The 24160-nt window shown below is 41.1% G+C and overlaps 1 protein-coding gene across 4 annotated transcripts in view; it reads left to right on the top strand.

The window, feature by feature from the left end:
* Nucleotides 1-23458, top strand: part of samd12 (sterile alpha motif domain containing 12) — a 92127-nt gene extending 68669 nt beyond the window's left edge. For 3 of the 4 annotated variants that reach the window (XM_034892061.1, XM_034892062.1, XM_034892058.1), the window contains exon 5: nucleotides 22834-23458. In XM_034892061.1, the coding sequence (XP_034747952.1) occupies nucleotides 22834-22868 (35 nt within the window). In that variant the 3' untranslated portion in view covers nucleotides 22869-23458. The remainder of the gene's footprint in view (nucleotides 1-22833) is intronic. The other variant, XM_034892059.1, reaches the window with a different exon arrangement.
* Nucleotides 23459-24160: the final 702 nt, after the last annotated feature.

Here is a 24160-nt window from a genome sequence, read left to right as displayed (position 1 = left end):
CATATAAAGCAGACCAATATGAGATTTCTTGGTTGATTGAGAGCCACAGCTGCCTCTCTTGTCTTTGTGTGTGTGTGTGTGTGTGTGTGTGTGTGTGTGTGTGTGTGTGTGTGTGTGTGTGTGTGTGTGTGTGTGTGTGTGTGCGCGCACTGTTATATGTGATTGTATTTGTTTGGGAGAGAGTGTTTTAATAATTGTGCATGTGTGCGTCTCTTTCTTTTGTGTGTGTTTGTCACAGTGCAGCTCTGCAGGCCAGTGGCTGTCATTCTAATTCCTTTTCTATGGGAGACAGAGATGCTGGAGATAACAGTGTTGTGTGAGCTACTGTACTGCCTGCGCTTGTGTTTCAGTGGAGCTTCAATTAAAGTGAACGGGCTTCTGGGAGAGGAGTGGTGGCTGTCCTCCATTCTGCAGACACACACTCTATTCACTGTGACTGATCGAATGGTTCTACGCCATACAACACCGCTTGACAGCACACAGCCTGATAAATAATAGTGAAGGATGCAGACACACACATACACACACGCCTGCAAATAGATGCACACACACAAACACTGACTCACATGCACACATTTCTGAATCCATTCTGATTGCAATTGTGTTCTGGAAGAAGTTCTGCATGATTACTGGGACTCTAGAAATACCTATCCACTGTACGCTCCTGCTGAAAATTACATTTCATTGAAAATGGCCACCCCAAGATGCGCATGGCCGCACTTTCGGAACCGAAATTACTAAACTTTGTCAATGTTTGCTTCACTGCAACCATATTGTTGTCACCTCAAGTCAAATGTGTGCATATATCTTTATGGTTATTAATCATAGTGGCATCTCATTTTTGCTGGCGAATTCCTCAGAGTGTACAGAATGTCGCTGTCGTGCAACTTCAGCTCACCTCCTCCTGGGGAATAAATGTACTTAGGCTGAGAGCTTGTATGACTCTTGCATGGCAGCAGCACTGAGTCTATTTCCCTCCTGGGGTCATAAACTACAGTAAATCTAAATGTTTACAGCCGTATACCAAGACACAAGTGGAATAAGGCTCAGTAGGCTGCAAAAGAGGATTTTATTGAAAGGGTAAGAGATCATCAGCTGTTGTTAGGGTTTATCAAAGTAATAACATTTAAATACATATTTCTCTGACTGTGCTTGTATTGACGAGCAACACAGCAGAGATATGCTAAATGATTTTTTCACAATTATAATAAATGTTAACATAAATAAGCAAAGGCACACATACAAGAACGCAAAGGCACACATCTCCTATAATATTAAAATGGATTTAGGAGCGGCCTCTAGCTCACCATGTTGAGTCCTGCAGTGGCCCAGGTTCAAATCCAACCTGCGGTCCTTTGATGCGTGTCATCCCCCTTTCTCTCCCCCTTTCATGCCTATCCAATATCACTTTAATAAAGAGAAAAGCCCCAAAAAAAAAAATCTTTAAAAAAAATGTGGATTTAATCAAATTTTTTTTATAATAATGGATCAAATGACTCATAGTGATGAACACACAAAAAATCCACATCCACCTACGCAGGGGCCCACACCTGAATTGAGTTTCATAGAATCTTTCAGCTCATTTGATTTTCGAGTTCCCAACTTTAATGTTTTTTTTATTTTTCCAGCCAAAGCAGGCAGCTGTTGACAGTGAAAAAACTCTAAAAAAAAACAACTGTACAATACCTGCTCTGCACCAAACAGCATACCGAAACATTTAGCAACTAGCTGGTGAATATAGTGGAACGTTTAGCAGCCAGATATTTCACTCAGAAGTTATTGAAGACTGGAAACAGAGCTAAAAGAAGAGTGAATATTGGACTTACATTCTTCAGGTGTTCTGAAACACGACTCCATGTTAATATTGCTCCATATCTCTGCACTTGGATGTGTTAATAGAGAGCTGTTTGCTTACATCAACTTGTGATGAGGTGATAATATGTCAATGTTGTGTTCACAACAATTGCAGAGTAAAGTGCTTTACACAACAAAAATGAAGATAAATGGAGAGAAAACAGAATGTTTTTTTAAAAGAAGTTTGGAAAATGCCACTGGTTACTTTGAGTAGCTTTGTATAGCTTTTGAAAAAGCTCCAGAACAGACTTTGAGGTGAGATAGTTCTGTTGAATGCCCAAAGTCAAAAATTAACTTGAGGAAAGTGGGTTGCACAAGGCACATTTAATATGACATCACGACTTTGCGTGAACACATGCCGACTTGCCGTGTTATCGAGAGGAGAAAGTGACGGTGCAGTTTAGGAAACGTGAGATGCGTTTACAAAAAGAAAAGTAGAAAAGGAAAAGTAGAATGGGGTTGACTTTAGGCCTCCTGGGTGAAAGTCCTGTGTTTCACCCATACACCACCCTGACCAACCTCCCTACATGGATTTTCGCCCCTTTCATACTACCAACTATGGCATAAATTCACACGCTATCGCAAGGTAATATAAGTAAATTAAGGCCAAACAGCATTGATAAACACGCTAAAAAGCGAGTATGCGTCTTGACAATACAACAAAAATGGCATTTGAATTGGCGTGCCATACATACGCAATTTCATGAGATCAGTCCGGCACATTAATCACTTCAAATGCATAGACTACTCTGCAATATGCATTTAGTGAACTGGCACAATTTGCTACCAGTTATACAGTACATACACTTGGATTGCAGTTAAACACTGCAAGTAAACACTGACAGTACAGGAGTAGAGTGGAACATTGCACTTGTCAGTGCTGAGAGGGATGAAGAGCAAGACAAAAATGCAAAGCGTTGTTAAATCAACTGCAGTTTAATGGCCTCATACGTTGCAACTAAGTGGAAAACATTTTACAGCACTTGCTTGATGTGTGTGGCAGTGCTGTTGTAGTGCCTCTCGGGTGATCTACAGCTGAACATGCACTAATCCGCAGTTTGTCTGGTCTCGTTTTCCACACGCTGCACTGAGAAGAAGTTGCTAACTTGCTTTTTCCTCTGTTGTCTCTTTGCTGAACTGTGATATGTGACTTGTTCACACATGGTAATGTGCTGTAAAGAAGGGATTCGTCAGTATCACATGAAAAGACAGTTTACTCAAGTCAGCCCTCTTTAATCTCGACATGTAACTTACAGCACTAATTTCCAACCTTTTTTTTTCCTGTGAGTGCAGCGTCGTTTTTATGAGGTAACACCTCTCAGTTGCTTTCAAATTGCCTGAAGTGGATGCTTCGTTAATTGTGGGTTTGTGCAGCATGCACATGATTTGCGTGTGTGCTTTTTTTTTGGTGCAGACAGTTTATAACATGTACATACAAATCTGGACATAATCTTAAACGTGATTACAAATCATTCTGCTACGGTGTAGTGAGAAGTGTGCCGTAAATGATCCTGAAACGGTCACCAAGTCTTCTACACCTTGATTAAGATCTTTAGGCTGTGACAGTAATTACCTGCCAGGTACTCGTCTTAACCACAATGCAAGACCCCCGGGGACGAAAAGGGGAAAGCTTGAGGAGGAAACGAGGCAACAGAGAGAGGAGTGAAAGGTAGTATGATGAAGACATAGCAGTTGGAGTGTTAGTAAAAACAGGAGATGAGGCGAATTGGAAGAACTTTCTTTTGTTGGTGAGAAAAATGATGTATTCTAAACTGAATTAGAGGGATTTTTCAGAAGTAATGGAGGATTTAGAGGGAAGATGCCAACTGATGACATTGAACAATGTAGTTATAAGCCAAACTAAGTTTAGAGGGTTAGAATTTCCTCTGACAAGTGCATTTTTCCAATTTAGAGTTAGGACTTTTATCTCCTACAGCAGGGACACTCATCTGTGGCAGGGGAAACCCCTAAAATGTCTCAAAAGAAAATGAAACGTTTCCAAACCTTCACTGGGGATGGCTCCTTGCAAATGCAAACTATTCCTCTTCTATGCTATTCTTCTTCACACACACACTATACGTGTACATTGGCTTACAAAACCTGGACAACATATATGCATATGCCCTGAGAGTAAAGACAAAATGTCTATCAGGCCAGAAAACATCTTGAACAATAAAATGCAAGGCAGTTTAATTTGTATAGCACATCTAAGCAACAGGGCCAGTCAAAGTGCTTTACATAAAAACAATTCAAAAAAATAAGTGCAGTATAAGAAATTAAATATTAAACAAATCAACAACCATTTAAAGAAAGGCAACATCAAAAAGAATGGTCCGGTTCAGCTTGCTTGATTTAAAAGAACAGAGTAGCAGCGGACCTGCAGTTTTCTGGGAGTTTGTTCCAGATACGTGGAGTATAAAAACTGAACGCTGCTTCCCCTTGTTTAGTTCTGACTCGGGGGACAGAAAGCAGACCTGTCCCAGATGACCTGAGAGGGCTGGGTGGTAGAGGATCAGAAATGTATTTTGGCCATCATTTAGTCGTTTAGTGATTTAAAAACTAGCAAAGGTATTTTGAAATCAATTCTTAAAGGCACAGAAAGCCAATGTAAAGACTTCCGAACTGTATTGATGTGATCCAGTCTCTTGGTCTTAGCGCGAACTTGAGTAGCAGCATTCTGAATCGGCTGCAACTGTCGGAGTGATTTTTTTAGGTAGACCTGCAAAGACACCATTACAGTAGTCAAGTCTACTGAAGATAAAAGCATGGACTAGTTTTTCCAAATCCTGTTGACACATACAGTAAGTCCTTTACCCCTTGATATATTGTTAAGATGATAATAGGCTGACTTTTTAATTGTCTTAATGTGGCTGTTAAAATTCAAGTAAAAGTCCAAGTCTACATCAAGATTTCTGGCTTTGCCTGTTGTTTTTAACATTATCGTTTAAAGCTGAGCACTCACTTTTAATCGTTCCTCTTTTGCTTCCAAAACAACCACCTCAGTTTTTTCTTCATTCAATTTAAGAAAGCTCTGGCACATCCAGTTGTTAATATGTTCAACGCACTTAGTCAGTTTTTGTATTAGTCCATATACTATGGACTAAGACTGAAATGTTGCCACTATCTGTGTTAAGGTGGATGTCATTAAAGACTTTGACAAGAGCCGTCTCAGTGCTGTGGTGATTCCGACCACACATCACACATCAAGATCAAGAAATGGTGACAAGAAATGGTTGAGTTGTTGAAAAAATGCTTTTTCAGTGATTTTACTTTTACAGAAGGCCTAAAGTTGCTCATTAGTAACAAGTTTAGATTGTACTTCTTTAAGAGTGGCTTGATTACTGCAGTTTTCAGGGCCTGTAGGAAGATAACTGAAAGAACAGACTTGTTCACAATCTGTAGAAGATCAGAAGCCAAACAATTCAAAAATAGTTTTGAAAACACCAGTTGGTAGAATATCAAGAAAAGAGGAGGTTTTCAGATGTTGTACAAGGTTCCCCAGGTTTTTTTGGTTGATCGTATGAAATTGTGTCATTCAAATTAGTTTGGCCTGAACACTGTGACAACACATATCCTATGGAGGCACTGACTGTTTGTCTAATCTTCTGAAGTCTGTCTTTGAAGAAAGAAGCAAATCATTGCAGGCCTTGGAAGGTAAAAGTTCAGATGCTACTGGTAATGGAGGGTTTGTTAACCCATTTGCAGTAGCAAACAAAGCACGTGAATTATTATTGTATCTGGCAATAATGTCAGAGAAGAGGGACGCCCTTGCATTCCTCAGTTGCAAATTATAAATGCAAAGTCTCTCTTTATAGGTGTTATAATTGACCTGGGATTAGTTTTTCGCCACCTTTGTTCAGCTTTTTGACACTCTTTTTTTATGTTCTCATCGGTATGACATATTTTCCATGGATATCTTTTCTTACCAGAGACAGCTTTGACCTTAGTGGGAGCAATGGCTTCAATAACATTTGTAATTTTACAGTTAATTATCTACAAGCCCAGTGACTGAGACCCCAGAGAGGGCGGGTGTGGAGGAGAAAAGCTGAATGAATGATTCACTGGTGTTTTCAGTGATATACCGTTTTCTGATTACCTTTGTTTGGACACTTTTGTGCACAGAGATGGTGACGTTAAAGAAACAAAAAGGAAGTATCTAAATGCAGATTTTGGGATTGATCACTATTGCGAACAAATGAGGCATCTGAGCATTAGGACCAACCCTAACTGTAAGCTGTGTTACTTTTTAAAGATCAGTTGCTCTTTAACAACTGTAAAATTGTCAAAATGAGTAACTTGTGTGAGAAGATTGCCACAGAGTAAGCTGTAAAAACACCATATACTGTATGTCCTGTTGTGTTTAACCGGGCGTTCGTGATCTGATACACCAACCAAATGTCTCTTCCGAGGAATAACAATGGATCATCACATATGCTCCTGTCTTCTATCTATATCTCCTCTTCTTCATGTTTTGCCAGGCATTGTAACCCCCAATTTCCACCGGATGCGTAACCGCTGCATATCGGCTCTGTGCTCCACCATCCGTCTACACCCACCAGGTCCGGATTTGTTGCAGAACGACTCTTGACTGACAGCTGAAGTCTCGAGGACCCACGAGATCTCGCAAATTCATGTAGAATAGAACCACAAAAACAACATCATAAGGAAGAGAAAGGAAACAACTCTGTGCTGTGTTTTCAAGGTAGTAGAGTAGTGCAAGGAAATATGATCCGCGTTGAGCACAGTCTCTTTTATTTTGAAAATTAACCAGGTGTTTTAGTTTGTTTCTGTGCTCGAGTTCCTGTCCCGCCCGTCTGCCGTGTGTTGAATTGCTGCGGAGCTCTCCAGCATCCGGCAGAAATAGAAGCTCTGCGTATCTGCTCCGGAGGGCTGCAGATCGCGGGAGCTGGAACAGATTTGGGACACAGCCGTTCTGCAGTCTGTGGAAATACACACATTGACTTGAATGGAAATGACTCTGCCGCCATTACGCCAACGGTGGAAATTGGAGGTAACCCCCGTCTTTTCTCCTCCTATGAATTAAGACCAACGTTCAGCCATCAATCACACAAGTTTAGTCTTAAACAGAACAAGGAGATAAAAAGACAAGGGCTGTAAAGCTTATGTGTCCATCAACTCCCACTAACTGACTAACAGGCTGATTCACAGTTATCTTGCCAGTCTTGTGCTGTGTGGGATATTATTGGGTTTGATTTCTGCAGCCATTCTGGTTTATTTGGTTGTCAGAGTGAGGTGCGAAGGTGGTATGCACGCTACCTGCTTGCCTTGTGACCACTGATCCATGAAGACAAACTCATTTTCTCCCCCGTTGGTAATGAAGAACCAAATCCTTCTGTTTAATGGCAGTGGGTTTATCACACAATTGTTTTTACTTCTGCCTGCGCCAAGAGCAGGCCAAGTGGATTTTATTTAAGTGCTTTGTGCTCTCTCACTGAGACAGATGATTCATTTAAAGAGTCATTCAAGCATATGTTGTTAGCTTGCTGCCTTTCATACACCACCTCATGGCTCTCGTTTGCACACACATGCACAAACATTCAAACTCACACACATGCACATGGATAGTTGCAGGGATGTACTATATGCATAGGCTGCTACCACTGCCTACTTCAACTTTTCTGTTTCTTGTAATTACCCATGCAAATTACAAGGAGTGATTGCATAATGCCACAACATTAAAGCATCTTGTAACATTCAAATTAGATTTGTTTGCTTGTGCTTTCATAATTATCAATTCCTCAACCCACAAATACAAATTCTTAAGGTTATTTATTGTTTATTTGTGTTTGAAATAAGTTTAAGATATTTTGATTTCCAAACCCCTTTTGCACCTAGTTCAATCTTAACATAATTCCAATGTCCAAATTCCAATTCCAAAATCATAAATGAAAGCTGCACCAATTGATTTTTATTAGAAATGAGTCAAATGACGATTTAATTCGTGGTGACCGACAAACAGAGAACAGAGAACTGATCGCTTTTCCCTTTAGCTTGACAGAGCGTTCTAGCGTTGTTTACTTCATTGTTATTGCTTTACAACCCACAACTTAGATTTTTTGCTTAAGTCTCTCAGCCTTGTTCCAGTAGTAGCATGCATTGTTTGCTACCAGTTCAACACCAAAGAGCACATACGCGAAGTTGGTGACTAGCTGATGAACATTGGGAAGCATTTAGCATCTTTCTCAGGAGTTAATGGGGACCAAAACGGTGCTAAAAGGGGAGTGAATGTTGGACTTACATTCATCAAGTGGCCAAAAAAATGGCAGGAGGCAACACTTGGTTGGTTATCATATGTCAATATTATGTTCATTGCTTGTTCCACTGCCCCAAAGTTGCAAAACAAAAATTGGTAATGGTTTAAATTGCATAGGAATAAAATAGAATAACCAATTCTTTAATTTTTTTTCTTTTTGCACACTTATGCTCCTGGTCGCTGTAATTTAGTTCTCCTCAGTTTAGGAATTAAGCATCCTCATGTTTTCTAAAATCACCTGATTTCTTGTTGAGAGAGCGATTATCATACAGTGGGTGCTTGAATAAAAAATGGATTTGAATTTCTGTCAGCACTTCAGTTAGCTTTCCCCAGACTCGCCCTTACACTTGAAGAAGCAGAGAGCCAGGCTTGTTAAAAAAAAAGGATATATAATAGCCCTTCATTCGTGTAACTGAGTTTCATCCAATTCAACTGATATAGCTTACTCTCCTGCAAACCCGGGTCAAATAGCACTTGTAAATTATTCAGTGTTTATTTGAACCTACATAGAGTGGTTGGGTGTTACCGCAACAAGACAAACAGACAGACTCTCTTTACTTCTTTCTTCTGTTTGTTGTTTAATTTTACCCTAACAATCTGGCACACATTACAGTACCTAAACTCATTTTCAAATGCTAGACTGCTCTCTTCTTGTATTTCTTTTTATGAGGCATCATCCTTTACTACTTTGTTCCATCCAAACTTTCTTTTATATTCCCACCATCCCCATGTCACTTGGTCCTTCTTTCCTACTTTTCTTCCATCTGTGGCACTGTTACTTTGTCCTGAAGTTGTTTTTATCTCCAAAGCCCCCTCTTTTTTTATTCGTTCTCCTCTTTCTACTTGGCAAACAGTTAGTACATTATTTGTGCTCATAGCAGGTATTCCTGTATGCCGGAAGGGCTTGTACATGACATGTTACTACAATTACATTCACAGCAAAGCAAGGAAAACTACTTGGGGTAACGTTGGATATCTTGCATCTTATTTCAATGAAATAAAGAAGGATAGATCATAGTTATCTCAGGAATCAGCTGCTAAGATACAATACACGATTGTTTGCACAAAAAGCTTTCTGCAACAGCTGATGCTTCCTGTGGTGTTAAAGGGGTTAGCCCTAATCCTTCAGTACTTCCTGTGGCGTGAGTTCCTCCCTCTCAATTGGCTGGGATGGATGTAGGAGTCAAAGCTGCCATCCAGTAACATGGCAGATGTCTCTCACTGTGTGATTACTCAGTGTCAAGTAGGTGGTAAAAACAGGTGACACGTTTATTTGCGGGGCGTTTGCGAAGAAAGCTTTGACAATTAGTCATCGTTTGTGAAAATGTTCCCTCTCTTCACTTTCACTTCCCAAAGAAACCTATCTTGATTTAAAATAAATAAAAAACAGTTGGCACACATGGCATTCAAGTACATTGAGAAAAGGGCTCTGTTTTACTCCTACACCAGTAGACTTCACCATACAACTTGACTGCAATTATCTATTAAGACAAAAGCCTACCTGTCGCATGGAGGACAGATGATGGTTATGATAACTATCTCACGTCATGCCTGGCTCTTCAATCCACACATTTTTCATCTAAATAATCAATAATACTATAATTCTTTTAATATCAACAACTTAATGTGACCTAATCTACTTGTTGCCATTTTTGTTGCCTTACTTCTGTAGCCATTTTTCTGACTGGCGCGGAAAGATGAATCTTAATGGAACCAGGTCCACACTGGTCAATTGGTCCAACATCAGGCCTATCTATTTAGGCAGCAATTCACAGTTTTGAAACAAGCTAAGAATGAAGAGTGATTAAGATTCAGGAATAACTGCTCTCTGATTTGTGTTTGCTGCTTGATTATAAGAGGCACTCTTAATATTGAGGTTCTTCACGTGTCAGGCAATCCAAACAGATTACATCTCAAGTGTGTCAGATGTCTGAAAACAATCTCCAAATGGATATAATTCTGCAGATCTTTCAGCTAGCGCTTGCTTAATGCATCTGGCAAGCACTGGAGATGCTTGTCAGCAGTGAGGCAGTTGCTTCACATTAACCTCCCTCTGCGTTCCCAATGTCTGTTGATCCAGAAGTATTAAAAACCTACAGGTAGGCACCGGAGAGAATGCTATCGAGAGAGAAGTGGGCCCCACAAAAACACACACCGGAGAGCATTGCTATCCTGTTGCACAGTAGGAACACTGTTTTCACCGACGGTGTATTGTGTATATAATTTGAACACACATGCACTCACATAAAGCTCTGACTGCTGCGCTGTGAATGGAGGGCATGGTGGGACATGGCGCCCCGTTGCAGTACGAGCAAATATGGCAGTGTTGATATGGCTTATGAATGTATACAGTATAGATTATGCCTAAGTAATACTTGACTACAATCTCCTGAGTCTCTTCCCAGATCTGTTCAGCACACATTATGTTTAATATTCATCATATGTAACTTCCTTGCCTGCTGATGTCCCCTTTGTATCCGCCGGGACCTACACACCCTTACACTAACAATATATCCATTTACACAGAACGGGCTTGATGCGATGCATACTCTCGACTGTGTGCTGTGCTAAGGTTAAGGTGTCTAGCTCAAGGGCGATAAGGTGTAGCGATGCCAGGTATTGTCCCGTTGGGAATCCAGGAGCCTCGTCATGTATTCAGAACCCCAGCTGGTAAATACACGTTTAATGCTACGGAGTCAGCAAGGGATAGCGGTGTGCACAGAATACACAATCACTGAAAGTGATTTACTTGAAGCAACAAGGGTGTGAGAGACTGTATGGAAGATTTTCAGTTTCTGCACATGAAAACTGAACACTATATGAAAGAGTACTAAAGACTCCAGTAAGGAGTAAAGAGTTTTAAATTCTGCAGTGGTTTTGTGTTAGATGTTACTGAACTGTACAATAATACCTATACACATGCATTATGTATGGAAACATGTGAGGACACCAAGCCCCTGAGTAGTTAGGGGTACGGTGCTTTGCTTAAGGGCACCACATCATTGCCCAGGACAGTGAACTGGCACCTCTCTACCAATCCTGTGTCTGTACACTTTTCCATACAGGGACTTTAACCGGTAATCTTCCTGTGTCCAAGCCAAACTCCTCAGATTGAGCTACTGGCAACCTGAAAAAGTATATAATTAGCTGTTTAATGCTCCACTATGTTCACCAGCTAGTCACTAACTTTGTTTGTATGACTTAAGCTGAGTTGATGGGCTTTTTTACTGAAGACTGCAACAAACATGACACCGAGGAGAGCTGTGAAAGTGAACCAAAACAGTGAGCTGAAAGATGCTAAAACGCTGCTTACAGCTAAGGGACACTGCAGAGTCAGATAATTCTCTGTGGGATTGTCACTACAAATACCCCTTTCACATTACAAATATAATGTTTTATTATTCATATATAGAATTGTGCAGCTTTAAAGGCAAAAGCACTTTTGCATACTCAGCATTTTTTCCTGACATTTAACAGTAGTATAGGGGGAACTCTACAAGGTACAAATTTACCCACCAACAAATACATGTCTCGTGGCACAGCAGCCACAAAACATCATGTCTATTGAGTAAAAGCAATAATGCTCCCCTTGTTGTGCCTTGAGATACTCACTCTATTGCTGTTCATTATCTGTATCTGCACTCTCCTCCCCACAAAAATTGAGTGCAACACTTTCCCTCTTGTTCTCTGTGGGGTTGTTCAAACGCATTGTGGTAAATCTATGAAAAAAGCCAAAGCAGAGTTAGTTAACTCGATTTGAGTGAGAGTGTAAATGCCAAAATGTACTTTGTTCATTATAAGCGACAAAAAGCATTGGACATCACAGACGTTTCCATCAACCCCAAATATTTTAGATTTTACATCCAATGATTTGCATCGGTTTCAAATTATCAAATGCACTTTCATCTCAAGAAAAGTAAACTCAAAATTTTTTCTCTTTTAATTTTAGCATACTTACAATTATTTAATTTACAGAGACGTGAGTTGCTTGTAAATAATGTTTAAACAGCAAACAGTGTGAGTAGTAGGTATTTCTAAACTGAGTAGTGTTTATGTACTACTTTAGGTCTTCAGTAGCTCAGAATTTAGTTGATTATTTCTGCATTATTTCTACTTCATGTAAGACATAGCTTGTAATTGTGCTTTGGACCACACTGTGTTCATGTGTGAGAAAAGGAAACTAAAACGTTGCAGTCAATCTCAAAGAAAGTGATCCTTCTCACTACACGCACAACACAAACCCGCTCCAAAATGCTCTTGAGCTCATGCACATACATTCACAGGAGCACTTACACACTCAAAGTCCCGCTCTCAAACACTAGCCTGCATGCACCGGCGGAACCAATTGTTTGTAAAATTGATTTCTTATTTAATTACCAGACAAGCAAGTTACTTTAAACTCAAAATCCCAGAGCCACTCAAGGGGAATTAAAGTGTTTTCAAAACTTTTCAGTAGAGAGGAGAATTAAATTTTCTTTTCATGGGTGATTGTTTATGTCGCTGAAAGGCCAGTTTTGCACTTCTATTCAGGTTTACGAGCTGAGTAGACACAACGTCTTCCCAAAGAGAATGGTGAGGGCTTCATCACGGCTTTAATGCATATACAGAGAGAATATACGTTTGTGAATACCGCACGCTTTGGAAACGGCATCAAAATGCTGTGTGAAAAAGGATAATGATGCCATCAGTGGCAATGGTGCCTACAGAACAAACGCATGCGTCAGATTATAAATGGCAATTGAGGAAAACACAAAGAAAATGTCTTGGGTTTTCTTTTTCATCAGTTCGCTTATGATGATTCTGCAAGTCATTTTATTGTTTTGTATAGGTGACACAGTGCTTGTAGTGTAAAAGTCACATTGAATAAAGATTGTTAAACAACAAAATACATTTTAAATTTGCAGTAAGGGATTTTTCCAGGTGATTGTTTTTCCCTTTGCTTCAAAGGTCAGATAAGTTCTGAAGATTTATTTCATTTCATTACATACCAATATAGTGATGATACAAAGATACATTAGTTTAGAATCAGAAACTTTTAAGCAACTTTTGCTTCATACCCTTTGTCTATTTTCAGAGCTTTCCCTCATGAGAAGTCAATGCCCACCCTCATTTCCAGCCATCCTTGTTCTCCAAGTTTAACATTTAATTTGTACTATGCTATGCTATTCTATACTATAGTCCGTAGGCGATTTGAGGGGGGATGCCGTCTTCCTATTCAGCAAGATGACCAAAATGCATGCCCTTTGTTAACCTGCCCACCCCCCTCTCTATCCCCTAGTAGCAGTGAGAGTACAGGGGCAGAGGGCTTGTTCCGTTTAATATACTAGTTTAGTGTGACACCGTGATCCTTTATCTGGCTCAGGTATGTGCAAGTTTAGTCTTGCTTTGCCAGACCTTCCTTCACAGCACCGCAGAGGAGGGTCCAGCTAGTCTCCATAGCATTCCATTTTGGAAGAAAAACGTGGTTTATTGGCATTTCTTTAAGCCAACCGTCTTGGACGGTGCTAAGCGCTGGGCGGATCCACAGTGCCTCTGCTAAATAGCCTCGGGAAGGAACTTGTTTTGGTGGAACTTGTTTTCAAAAGTTGCTTTAGTTGTGCAACAGAAAACTCAGATTGGACAGATTGTCTAGCTTGCTGTCTGGATTTACCCTGCAGTGATATGAGGAGCAGTTAACCATAAAGGTGAAAGTGGAAGGTGTGGGACAATAAGAGGGACATCTGGTTGAATTTCCGGCAGCACCAACAGTCCCGGAAGTGGAACGTTGTCAATAGAGACTACTGCAAGTTAGAAACTACGGCCCGACCATGCCTCTGTCTCACTGTCTCTAACTTTGTGACTAGTAGATTTTGAGTTTGACACGCAGCACCGCCTTCCAGCCACAGAACTGATCACAGTTAGCAGAAGAGCAGAAACCTGATAGAGAGAAATAAGATCCCATTACTACACACACAAAGGGAAATTTGAGTTGCCAGTGTTTCGAAGCCAATGGCTCCAGTGAGGTCATCATTATTCACAGCTCTAAGGATAACTGTTGTGTGAGACATGGAAACTAAGACATGGAAGCCTGACGGAAAAGCAAAAACAACAAGAGGAATACATTGCGCTCCCTTCCTTATTTTGAGCCCAACTTCCCTGCTACATCACTGCTGTCGTCCCTGCTGTTGAGTCATCACATTTCTGCAGAAAATGAGATTTGCTGTGCCACATAGACGGATGACACCCTTTGACCTCAGCTACTGAAAGTCCATTCCAAATTACCAATTGAGGCTTTTTGTCTCTGCTCTTTGAAGGCCTCTTATATCTTATGTTTAAGTGCCGTTGACTTTGAACATGCCCTGTTTGAGTCTTGATAGGCCGCTGCATCAGCTTAGCGACTTGAAGGGGATCGTTTCCTTCAAGTATGTTCAAAGTACACTCAACAAGCATATTCCAAGGGCAAATTGGTTAGTACTATGGTAATGCATGTGCTTTCTTCACTTCAGCGGTACATCTGGCAGCTTGTCCTAGAATAAGGAATGTTGTGGTAATTTCACTTATGTCTCTTGCTTTAGGTTACATCACAACGATTGTGCTTCCTCTTTAGTTTTTTTTTTCATTTCTGCTCACAGTCTATAGACTGGTGGTGCCCAGTTTTACATTTGTTAAGATTCATAAAAGAACCAAGCATACAAGTAGGCTCATAAATATGAAAAAAAGTGAGGCTGCCTATTTTTATTTCTTTATTTGGTGTGAGGTGTAAACATGCACAGAGTTTTCTATGCACTTTATTTGCTGTCTGTGCAAACCGTAGCATCCTTACAGGTTCAAGAAAATTACTATGGCATATTTAGGGTTTCAGAGGTTCATGTAACCAGTTAGCAGCACAAATGACATCAAAACAGGAGCATAACCAGCAGCCAGTTTTATGTACTTAAACAAAGACACTCGAGAGAAGCTGAATTTCTGTGAAAAAATAAAAATAAAGAGAAAGTAATACAAAGAGGAAAAGAATATCACGGTTAAAGGTGCAATAGGTAAGACTTATAAAACAAACCTTGGCGGGCGGGGGGGTCTAACTGTGTGTCAATCACTGCTCATGCACACGCATTCGTTCTTCCTTGTGGGGGGAGGGTCATAGGAGACCATTTGGCCTTTAGCAGAAAGGGGGGAGGGACTGAGAAGGTCAATGTTCAAATTTTTTGGCTAAGTCCTGGATCTTCACAATTCTACCTACAGCACCCTTAACACACAGGGAGAGAAAGTGAGAGAGTGGAAGAATCTCATAAAGACACAGACACGGGGGGTTGGGGGGGGGACTATTCTCTGGGAACACAATGCTGGATGGCGTGCTCCAGCTAAATAAATTATCACGGGGGCTATTTTTAAGCTGAAGAGTAAATGCGGTAATCCTTAGAGCAGGAGCTGCGAAGAGCCAACACACAGAAGCCACATCAGGGAATACAGCTCTGCCTTTATCTTCCCCTCCCGCTCGCCCCTGTCTCTCTTCCCTCTCTCTCTCTTTTTCTCTCACACACACACACACACACCCTCCACTTCTATCTTTTTTTCCCGCTTTATCCGTTTCCAGTTTGCCTCTTCGTTTTTTCTTTCTTTTCTCCTCTGCCTTTTCTTATGGTAAAAGTCTCCTTTCTGTGTCAGAGAATTTTGCTTATCACTGAGCCCTCTATGGGGACTCCACTGGCTTCTATTGTAGCAAACAATAACAGATTTTTGAACAACACAGGGAGGGGAAACATGTAAGTGACATGCAAAGAAGCAGCAGTCAGAGTAAATTAGGCCACAGGGGGTCATTCTGCAACTTGCAAACAAATCTTTCTTAGCGGATGTTACAATGTTATGGATTTTGTTTGTGCTCTAGTCCCTGTGGAGAATGTTGTCACGCTCAAGGCCATTTTATGGTTGTGCATAGAATCAACAACGTACTCCCGCAGACCCCTCTGCATCTACGCCGGAGCCTACACCGTAGCCTGATGTGCACCTCTCAAAAAATGTAACTACACATTGCAGAGACGAACATCGCTTGGCCTTGGCTTGGTAGCATTGTATTTCCCCCTACTCATTTCCTGGTTCTCCTTCTCTCTAATTAACATGAAATCAAGGAGAGGGTTAACTGTCGCTGTTAAAGATTTCCCACCTTGGTCAAAAAGAACACGGGAGATACTTTGTTTCTCTCACTATGACTCTACAGTCTGTACTCGCTCCAAATCTAATCACATCACTCTCCCCCCCCCCCACCCACACACACACACACGCACACACACACACACACGCCAGCTCGACGCACACACCAGCGCACAAGTATAAACGTCGGGCTATTTACGTAGGCTACGGCAACAGCTCTGCGTGGAGCCTCTGCCCAACCATAAAACGGCCTTAAGGGAAGGTTTGTCTAAGAAATCATAGTTCCTTGGCTGTTTTGGTATGGGGGGGGGGAGAGAACGTCCTCTGCTGCTGTTTAATAGCACATAATGGGATGTCGTTAATCACCAACGCATGCTGTGGTTTCACAAGGTTAATGGCAACGTAGCCATGCTCTCGACTGTGTCCCATTCCTCAGGTATTTATCCGAGTCAGCAGGAACCTGAGAGCTCAGGGCAGTTCCTAGTTCTCTTACTCACCGTGTCCCCCTTTTTGTCTCTCTTTCCTCTTTCTCACTCCACCTCTCCCTTTCTCACTCTGTTCCTTAATGTATAATACACTTAAAGTAATAATCTCAAAGATTTCGATTTAAATGAATGTCTGAGTAACTATGAATCGCCATACGAGGTAACACTATGGTGACTGAGCCTGTGGCCCACTGTGGAAAGCCCTTTGCCATTTGCAGTAATACAAACTAGATGTCTTTGGCAACATTCCTAGGAAAACCCTTACTACTGTCTCTGGGAAGTGACATCCATGCATGTAATATAAAGCTGCAGTCAGCGGCCTGTTAGCTTAGCACAGAGACTGGAAACATCGGGAAACAGCTAGCCTGGTTCTGTCTAAAAGTAACAAGTCCACCACCCACACTTCTAAAGCTCACAACTAACAGTTTAACCTTAGTGTAAAAACAACACGTTGTGGGTTTTTATATGTGTCAGGATATTTCTTGGCTTCCAGGGGTGGTATCAATATTATAACTTCTCAGCAAGAAAGCAAACAATAAATATCCCAAAATATGGACCTAATTTCTAAGACCTCTACAGCAGGCTAAATCCTGTTTAGTGTGGCTATATTCAGTCAACAGAAACAAGATGCAGTATCATAGCAATTCCTTGTGATTTGTCATGATTAACTACTTCTAACCTCGGTCATGTTTTCAAACCATCAGCCACCAGAAATGTTGCAACACCCTTTGGCTAATCACACCACTATTGTGAGCTTAGTAAAACTAGGGATTTTCAGTTAAACACCATTAGTCATCTAAAGACATATCTACAGAATTTTTACACGTGCAGTACCGCCAGGCTTTCACCAACATAGAAGTGCAAATATAGATACATGCTGACATCAGCATACATGCACTAAAATAAGTGATGGGCTTGTTTTTGCTGTTCCACTTTTTGCTCCTTTGCATCGCCATTGTCAAGCCCTGAACAGCCATGACAGCTCTGTGTCAGGAGAGATATCCTGCATGATAGAGCAGCACAGTGAAGAAATGGTACGGGGCTCAGTTTGACAGTCCCCTGCTGAGCAACTAAAGGGAGCTAAAGCATGGAGGCAAGGTGTGTGTCTCACTCTCTCTCTCTGTGTGTGTGTGTGTGTGTGTGTGTGTGTGTGTGTGTGTGTGTGTGTGTGTGTGTGTGTGTGTGTGGCACTGGAAAAGGCACAGTAGCAAACAAATCTAACTTGACTCCCAACTAGAATACCAAAACACAAGCACTTTGAGAAGTACCATTCCTCTGTCTCTTGCTCTGCATAAAATAGACTTATTTACTCAACCTCACTGGGTTACGCTGATAAAGAGCGCTGCTTTAAAGAGATAGACGGAGAGAAGGAGATGGGGAAAACTTCCCGTCAGTTGTTTATGTTTGTGAAATCAGGGCAGGAGAAGAAGCAGGCGTGCTCGCTCAGAGTTGCAGAATAAGATGACCTATTTTAAACACACACTTGAAGACAAGACTCTCACAGTTCTACATATGTAAGATCCATTGACATGTATGCGCCTGTATGTGCGTATACTGGTATATGATACTAAGTCATCCGAGCTTTTACATGGATTAGTGATCCAAGTCTGTGGGAAAATCTGATATTGCCGGACTCAATGACAGTTTCAACAACTGTACCTTCTGCTTGAGTCGGACGGAGTGTTGTCATAAATCAGTGTATCAATCAAAAACAAGCAATCTCCAATAATGCATAGTTTATCTCATGGTTGTCTTCATTTTGGTCTGTTGCTTGTCAACATAGGCTCAGTCCTTGACACAGTGGCCATGGTTTTGAATCCAATCTGCGGCCCTTTGCTGCTGTCTTTCCCCTCTCTCTTCCCTTTCATGTCTAAGCTGTCCTGTCACAAATAAAGGCCTACAATGCCCAAAAGATTATCTGTAAAAACAAAAAATAAATTGGCCATATATTGTTCTTGTGGATGTCTGTAAATTTGCAGAATCATACAATACTAACATTATTGGTTGGCAACAAGGCTGTGACATTATTGTGATGACGATAGTAGTTTGTACACTCATGTATATAAACTGTGACACCCTTAAAGGTGACAAATGAAATCAACCCATATTTTGTTGTTTTGCCATGACATAACCCATGAAGAACGATGTTATGCTTCATTTGAAATGGTCACAAGCCAAAACGTTTGGAAATCGCTGCACTAAAAAAAGTGTTGGCTGAGTTACTTTTTCTTCTGGTCATCTATTTGGAACATTTTTGACCTGGTGGTGATTAATGGTAGGCTAGTGAGGTCTGTCAGATGGTGCAGTGTGTGACCTGTGTTTCTGGCATCTAGAACTGACAGACTCCATTCTTAACAGGGTATCACTTTCTACTACATAAAAAGAACTTGCTATAACTCACAAATAAGAGTGAGTATTGTCCAGTCATATCCTCCTTTTCATAAGTGAAATGTGTTGACTCTTCTCTCTCTCTTAGTCACCCACTGTTCCTTTAATACACTACATGAAGGTATCCAATCAAATTTCTTATTGTCAACAAATCTGCCCAAAAAAGACCAAAACCAACATGTGTTAGCCCATCTCACCGCAACCTCATTCCCTTATCTGTTCAGGGCCGAGCCATTATTCTTACAAAGATGTAAACATTTAGGTAAAAATGGAATTGTTTAAAAAGAGTCTCAATCATTTTCTAACACAGCAGTAATTTAAGCAAAAGTTACTCAAACCAGCATTTTTTTGGATTATTTTCAACTGAAGAAAAATAGATATATTTTGCACTATTGAGTATTTAGGAACATGTGCCACCATCTCAAAATAAAATTCATATACATCATAATGACAAACACTAAGTGCAAACGACAAAGAGGAATAAGGCTTACCAGGCTTTGGCTGCACAAGCAATACTTGTTAGCAGTATGCTGGTTTAGCATTTGTTTACACTAAGAAAAAAATTGAAGCTATCGCTGGCCATATCCTTTATAGTCATCTAAAGATTTCCAGCAGCCAAGCTGTCAGGGTTCCCCTCTGGAAGGGACAGCAAAGCCTGGATTCAGCCTATAGAACAGATGCCTCAAAGCCGGATGGACAGAATCAGTGCAAAATACGCCTTCGTTCACATTTTTACCACGAGACATGGCGCACAGCGGAGAGGTGGCAGATGTGGCTGCACGCTGAGGTGTGCTCTGATTAAACAAGCAAGACACATCAGATTACAAATGCATGGAAAGAGAGAAGGGGGAGAAAGAGATGCGGAGAAAGGAGTGAAGCATAGCAGGAGAGATTTGATGATCCAGACTACCTGTCTCTGAAAAGCTGCTCGTTTGTTAATACTGGCAAATCACTTCATCATATGTACGGTGGCAGAGGAGACTGAGCCACTGCAGACCACTGGAGCACTGTTTGGGTGTGTGTATGATGTGCGTGCAAGCATTCATGTGTGAATGTATGGGTTTGAAACCGAATACGTGTGTGAATTACAATTACAATGCGGAAGAAGTACATTAATAATAGATCAACTCTCCCCTTGTTTGGGACGTAAACGTGATGAGTGGGACTTTTAATTAGTTAGTTTAATAACTGGAGACAAACCGGGTGTTCTCTGACATACACACACACACACACACACACACACACACACACATACACACACATGCAATTACACACCACAGAAACAGGCCGAAATTGTAATTCTTTGACAGACGCTGGAATACATACACACTCCACACTCATGTCAGGGAGGCATTCAAATGCTGGTCTGTTTAATTTAGGTTTGGCAGATTATAGTAATTGTGTTAAAGAAAAGATCTGGAGTAATTTGTCCTTTTCTGTCCTTGAAACTGAAACAGTGTGGGCTGGAAGATGATCATTTTCCTTTCTTCTTTTTTTTTTTACACTGCTTTCAACTGTTCAACTAGATAGAAAATGTGTTTGCATAAAGGTTGTTAAAGCATCCAGGCTTTGTGTGTGTGTGTGTGTGTGTGTGTGTGTGTGTGTGTGTGTGTGTGATGGCAGCCAAGAGGAGCATAGTGACATTAACACCAACATAAATTGGAAATACTGAGTATGTTGTTGAACTGCTCTTCTAGGCCTGCTCTCCGTTCAGTAGTACCTCAGAATAGTGTGTGTGTGTGTGTGTGTGTGTGTGTGTGTGTGTGTGTGTGTGTGTGTGTGTGTGTGTGTGTGTGTGTGTGTGTGTGTGTGTGTGTGTGTGTGTGTGTGTGTGTGTGTGGATATGGTGTTTAAATGCTTTTGAGCAGAAATGGCTCGATGCATTGCAGTTGTACAATTTGTACAAATGTACAATTTTGAGGTAATTGTGGATTCCCATTTCATGCTAGTTCATACTACTAATAACTTTACTCCACTACATTTATCATAAAGCTATAGCTAATAGATTATACATTAAAGAGCAACTATCATGTAGCATTTTCCGGATTGTGCTTGCATTTTGTGTTTGTACTAGAACATGTTTACATGCTTTGATGTACTTTTTAATTTCCTCATACTGCCCATGGCTGCTGCACCTTTACTCACCCTCTGAATGAGACGCTTTGTAGGAGCGCCTGTCTCTTTAAGCCCTCCTCTCGAAAAAGCCCAGTCTGCTCTGATTGGCCAGCGCGCTTCCTAAAATGTCCAGAGCCTCCGCTCCGTGTTTCACTAGCTAGCTAGTTGAAGCTGGAGGTACTGCAATGGAGTAGCTAGTTATATAGCAGGACTTTGTATAGTTAAAAATCCCCAATAAAGGCTTCTTAACCAAATCTATGAAACAATAAGCTATTTACTGTATATAAAGTAGTCCAAACTAGCTACAACAGTAAAATGATTTTTACACATGGATGCATTATTATGAATCTAATAATGTAATATATAATAATGTATCCGTCACAGGGGCCATTTGTTTTGCTGAATGAGTAGTTTTACTTTTGACACTTAATAATAATTCTTCTGCTCTAGGATTTAACTTGTACTTGTAAAGTTTAGTTTTTTTTTTACATCATGGTATTGGCACTTTTACTCAAGTGAAGGTTCTGAATAGTTCTACTACTTGACATCTACTTGAAGGGTTTATCATCAGACTTTTTCTTTTTCTGTAGCTCCAAGTTTCAAAATATTAACATGACTTCTCAGCGCTGCGTTGGCGCTCTGTACTCACCTCTCACAGTTAAATATTATAATATATAAATCGCAATCGGGTTCCTTCCACCGAGCTCTGCATCAACGCTCACTCTCTCTCTCCCACACACACACACACACACACACACACACACACACACACACACACACACACACACACACATCGCAAAAGCTGTTGTCAGGGATGCATCTTTGTGCCTTGTCATCACATGCTCCGACTGAGCTCTAAATGTCACTTGTCTCTCTCCGCTTCATCTGCCTGACTCATCCTCCTTGTCTTCACTCCGCATTTGATGTGTGTGTGTGTGTGTGTGTGTGTGCGTGCATGAGAGTGTGTGTGTGTGTGAGACACTGACATGTGCTAGTGTTTGCGTGTGATGGACACACTGCTGCTCTCAACCTCCCTTTGTACGGCGCCTGCAAGCACAATGACGCTCACTGCATTGATTTTCTCGTGCCATTTTATAATTATGTCTCCTCTTTTTATTCGTCCTCTTTCTCTCTCTCTCTCTTTCTCTCTCTCTATCGCTCTTTTATCCTGTCTCTCTTATCTTCCCCCTCTCTCTTCTATTTTTCTAATTCCATCCCCCTGATCCATTTTTATGCCCCACTGTGCCCATGCTTGTTATCTTGGCCCTTTCTTTTTCTTTTCCTGTTTGATCTCAACTTCTTCATTTCCTTTCTCATCTACGTCACTAAGCTCTGTTCGGGTTTGCACCCCTCCCTTCTCTTTTTGGGATCGTCGTCATTGTTTCTCTTTTTGCTCTTCTGTTTTCATCTTGTTTTTGTCTTTCTTGCCATTTCAGGGGTTTTTCAACCCTTTCTTTTCAACTGGAGCATTGTTTCTTACTATTTCACACACACACACACACACACACACACACACACACACACACACACACGACACACCCAACCCCTCTGTTATTTCCTCTCATTAATTTTCTGTGTTCTGTTTTTTTCCAGCAGCCTCTCTGGAGTGCACTCCATCTTCACCATAGCCCGATCTTAAAGGAAGACTACCCAGTCACAAAAGGACGTGGATGCCCATCGCCTTGCCAACCTCCACCCAACATGTGGTCCCAAGACTTCTTTGTGGAACAATCTCAGCTCTCTGTCTCACACTTTTGATCTCCATCCTCATCCCTTCTGGGGGAAAAAAACGTATGCCTTCTTCCCAGCCACTCCTGAGAAGCTCCCACGAGTTCTGACTTACTGTTTCCTCACAGTCCAAACAATCTCTCACAGTGTCCTGGAATCTGACCAGTAGTTTCCATTACAGGCGTCCCATCTCCAGTCATTTCTGACCTTTGCAGCTAAACCTCCGCTAGACCTCTCACGCTATAACTCCCACACTCCTCTCAGAATCACTTCGCTCCCTCTCCCCCAAGCCAAGCCCTTCCAACAACTAATCTACAAAAATTGAACACTTGCATTGGCTGGGATTCCTAAGAGCATTCAAACACGAAGCATTGTTTCCTTGTGATTGGATGATGGTTTCATCTGTTTTTGCTGATTTGCTTCTAGGGAAATCTACACTACCCTTTCAGTAAATAATTGAGGCCTACAATCCACTTCTTCATTCCAACTCCAACACAGTCTCTTGGTCTGTTTGTGAAATGGTAGCGCCTTCATTATAGCACCTTAATGTGTATTTTCTTCCCTGATTACTTAGTATTGCCGGGCCTGGCTCTACCCTACTAAGGACTTTCAGTAGTGGTAACATAAAGACTATCCCCATAACCAGTACTATACAGCTTTTCTCCCCTTATTCTTCCTCTTTATCACCTCAGACAATTTCCACAACTCCAAAGGGGTGACACATTTTACACAACCATGCGTGTGTTTGTTGTGCTGTCATTCTGTGCATAGATCCTGTAAACAGTGTTTAAAAACGTCTCTTCACTTTTTGCCCTCTCTGTATTGTGGATCACTCTCTTAGGGTAGACAGTAAGCCTGAGAAAGCCTCAGTGTGAAAAGACAACCAACCGTTAGCATAAGGAATAAACACGGAACCTGGCATCACACTAGTTACTGATAAGTTGGCTCTACTGAAATGAACGACATCCTTGTGAAAAGCAATCTGAAGCAGAACCTGGGGGAAAGAAAGGGATAAACTCCGAGAAGGAAATTCCCTTGGTGTCCCGAAAAACACTGTAAAAAAGGGAAAGAAAGTGGCTGAAAGAAAAGAAAAAGGAGCAGGCAAAGCAAAAGGGCTTCGTAAACCAAGAGACGATTCGTCTTGAAACTTTACCGCTGATGAGAAGAGAAAAGGAAGAAAAGTTATCACCGA

Source organism: Etheostoma cragini, chromosome 14, assembly GCF_013103735.1.
Source record: "Etheostoma cragini isolate CJK2018 chromosome 14, CSU_Ecrag_1.0, whole genome shotgun sequence".
Classification (NCBI taxonomy): Eukaryota; Metazoa; Chordata; class Actinopteri; order Perciformes; family Percidae; genus Etheostoma; species Etheostoma cragini.
Note: the sequence above shows the minus strand (reverse complement) of the source record. Positions and strands in the feature narration are given on the sequence as shown.